The following is a 3,524-nucleotide window of genomic DNA, read 5'->3' as shown; positions in this document are numbered from 1 at the left end:
CAGACTGGAAAAGGTCCACCTAGCACAGAAATTCCTACATAATGTGCTTTGCTGATTGCTGAATTAGCTTTTAAGACTTTCTCTGTCTTCCAATCTATTAATGCTAGTTTGCTTCAAATTAGCGGTGTTTGTATAGGATTAACTTTGTGCATATTTACACTCAAAGGATTTGTCTTCATTAAGTTGCTGAGCTCCTGTTTCTTTCGAAATCCATTTAGTCAGAATTCCTATTAATTTAGCACATCCGAAGTGACTTGTTTTGCTCTGACTAGAGCTCAAACCCCCCGTATCATCGTGTAATATCATATATTCTAAATATCCTACAGGGCAGCCCCCTGAAGCGGCAAGCTCCTGCCAGCTCCCGTGGGACCAAAGGGGCGGCTGCACCTCGCTAGTGTCCACTGAAAGGAATGTGCTTTAGGGAATGGCTGGGAAGCAGCAGAGAGGGGTATGATGATGATGGGGAAACAGTATGATTCTCTCTTTTTTTTTTTTTTTTTCACCTTGACCACAGGTTAGCTTGAATGTGTTGGGTGCGGTGTGAAGCCTTGCCTCGACACCTCTGGTGTGCACAGAACATGCTCAGTGTGTCAGTCTGAACAGAGTCCTAACATTTTGAAGGCATTGATGGATTTCTCCATCAAGTGTTTTATAAGGCGTTTTTGTGTCCGCATTAGAGATGAGAAAGGTTTTTCTTTTTTCGTATGAGAAAGATCTTGGCCTTCTCGTTCTGATGGTGATTTTTGACAGGACAAGTAATTCTACTTGTTTTGTTAAAACCTAAATAGCAGTACATTAATAAGCGTCTGGTACAAAGAACTGATAAACGTATTCAAATAGGTCTTAAGCTAAAGCTTGTAATTCAGTCTTTGTTTTCTTTTTTTTTTTTAGAAAAAAAAAATCATAGGAAATACTCTACTTATTGTGCTTTCTTATTGTTCAGGAATCCATTGGCAGCAGCAAAGTAGTCCTTATGGAAACCGTTCTTGATTTCTGTTGTGGCAGGGGTTTCCTTTATAGCTGTTCTTGAAGGTGCTTTCTGGTATGTCTATAAAAGCAAAATCCAAAGTAAATACTTGGATTTATTTAGTGACCCCCAAATGCTAATTATGGTTAACTGTAAAATGGAGCTGTCTGGTGTTTAATGCAGATGTATAGATTTGCTTCAGACTGTATTATGGGAACTCTATTATTTTCACTGCTGTGTGTGATATTACCTTACTAGTATTACTGTAACGCTTCTTGATGTCAAAAGAGATTTTAAGCCCTTCTCACTGGAAGGTCTATGTGTGAGCAGGCTGGAGCAGTCTCTGCTGAAAAGGTTGACTTAAACAATGCAAAGACTGAGCTGCTTGGTTTTTTTTATTTCCAAGGAGGGAGAAAGACTCAAAAAGTTGCCCAACAGAGCAAATTCAGATCTCCCAAGTCCTGAATGCGGTACTTGCTATACGCATACAGAATTGAGTCCTGATACAACCTGCACTTCATTGCATTATGGAAGAGCTGAGCTGCAATGGGGAGGTCATCATTGCCGAACGTCTGTTTCTTGCAGATGTTACTGCATCTGTAATTCTTAACTGACATACATATTTTAATAAAAACGTATTTTAGGTACTGATGCTAATTCTACACGTGAGTTCATCAAGACTGCTGTGCAAAAAGTTCTTTCTCTTCCTCACCCTTGCCAGAAAGCTCTTTGAAGAACTGCTTACCTTAATGTAGAAGTTTATGAAGAGAACGACCAGTGTGGCCATATAGGAGGACTGGAACATGAGGCAGCCAAATGGGAATCCACATGGCTTCACAGCTGCGCTGAGTGTGTGCACAATAGTGAGCAGAAACTGGATCTGTGGAGGAAAGATCATGCATGAGTATTTGCTGAGAAAGGGTTGGTGCTACCTAAATCAGATATAACAAAGTCATCTAGTCCTGCTTCTTCAAAGTTTGAGTATTCTTGAAAACTATCCCCTTCTGAACCTGTGAATGTACTGTGAGGGTTAAGTTAAAATGGCACCCTTATGAAATTAAAAAAAAACCAACAAAACAAACAACCAAAATATCCCCCCAAACAAACAACTAAGGGGTCCGATTTTTAAAAATATGAGTTCATAGGCCCAGCTGGCAAAATGAAAGCCCTTTTATTTTAATAGGAGTTGTTCTATCTTCCAGACTGTTGTGCCAGGTACGGCATTGTCTTTGTAACTGGGCAGAAACTTGAGAAAACTCCAAAGGCTTCAGGCAATAGCTTTAGAAGACTGAACTGAAAATGGAAATCCCAGGTCCGAGGAGAAGTTCAGGTAGGCTGGTGTTTGCATTAAGGGAGTTAAGATGGGGACAAATGAAGTAAAAATGAGCTGGAGAAAGAATTGCAGAAGGCTGTCAGTATTTGGGATTGTGAACCACAGCCCATGCTGGTGCATCTGATCCTCCCCAGCCAGCTGAGGGTGCCCTCAGTCCTGCGTGGTTGGGCGCGCTCCAAACAGGGCAGCGGGTTTTGACTGCAGGGATGGTTTTGGCTCGGAGAAAAAACATTTGCTAAATGCATTTCTACACAGGAGTTTCTAAGCTCACTGCAAACATCTGAACTCCCAAATAATATGAACAGGCCCGAGGATAAAGAAGTGAAAGGAACTTTATTTCACATCAAGTGTTATATTTTGTTGATAGAAGCTTTTGGTGTGGCTCAGCTCCTTGGGTACAGCAACTCCTGGATTAGACTTATAGAAGGCAGACAACTTCTGTCTTGCCTAAGAGTTTGTTTACATCATTTTGCATTTTATAGTTGTACCACTGTGTGGTGGGTTGACCTTGGTTGGCTGCCAGGTGCCCCCCGGCCGCTGTCTTACTTCCTCCCCGCAGTAGAGTAGGTGCAGAAAATTAGATGAAAAAACTTACCCTCCCTGCCCTTATCTCAACCCGTATCTGGTAAAACGTACCAATTACCATCACAGGTGAAGCAGACTTGACTTCAGGAAGATTAATTTAATTTATTGACAATTAATAACAGAGAATGATAGTGGGAAATTGTCGTGGTTTCAGCTAGGATGGAGTTAACTGTCTTGCCAGCAGCTGGTGCAGTGCTGTGTTTTGGGTTTGGGATGAGAAATACTGTTGGTAGCGCACTGATGATTTTGGTTGTTGCTGAGCAGTCGGGGCCTTTTCTGCTCCTTATACCACCTTGCCAGCGAGTAGGCTAGGGATTCACAGAGTTGGGAGGAGATATGGCTGGGACAGCTGACCCTAACTGACTGAAGAGATATTCCATACCGTATGATGTCATGCTTAGTATATATGGCTGGGGGAAGAAGGAGGACGGGGGCGGATGTTCAGAATTATGGCATTTGTCTTTCCAAGTAACTGTTACATGTGATGGAGCCCTGCTTTCCTGGAGATGGCTGAACACCTGCCTGCCCATGGGAAGCAGGGAGTGAATTCCTTGTTCTGCTTTGCTTGCGTGTGCGGCTTTTGCTCTACCTATTTAACTGTTTTTATCTCAACCCACAAGGTTTTCTTCTCGCTTTTAC

The 3,524-nt window shown here is 42.2% G+C and overlaps 1 protein-coding gene across 1 annotated transcript in view; it reads right to left on the bottom strand.

Moving 5' to 3' along the window:
* Nucleotides 1-879: 879 nt before the first annotated feature.
* ELOVL2 (ELOVL fatty acid elongase 2) overlaps nucleotides 880-3,524 on the bottom strand; it is a 24,615-nt gene continuing 21,970 nt past the window's right edge. Inside the window, exons 6-7 of the mRNA XM_009884187.1 lie at nucleotides 1,713-1,847; nucleotides 880-1,048 (exon numbers count right to left, since the gene is read on the bottom strand). Of these exons, the coding sequence (XP_009882489.1) occupies nucleotides 920-1,048; nucleotides 1,713-1,847 (264 nt within the window). The 3' untranslated portion in view covers nucleotides 880-919. The remainder of the gene's footprint in view (nucleotides 1,049-1,712; nucleotides 1,848-3,524) is intronic.

This window comes from Charadrius vociferus, unplaced genomic scaffold, assembly GCF_000708025.1.
Source record: "Charadrius vociferus isolate BGI_N301 unplaced genomic scaffold, ASM70802v2 scaffold444, whole genome shotgun sequence".
NCBI lineage: Eukaryota > Metazoa > Chordata > Aves > Charadriiformes > Charadriidae > Charadrius > Charadrius vociferus.
Note: the sequence above shows the minus strand (reverse complement) of the source record. Positions and strands in the feature narration are given on the sequence as shown.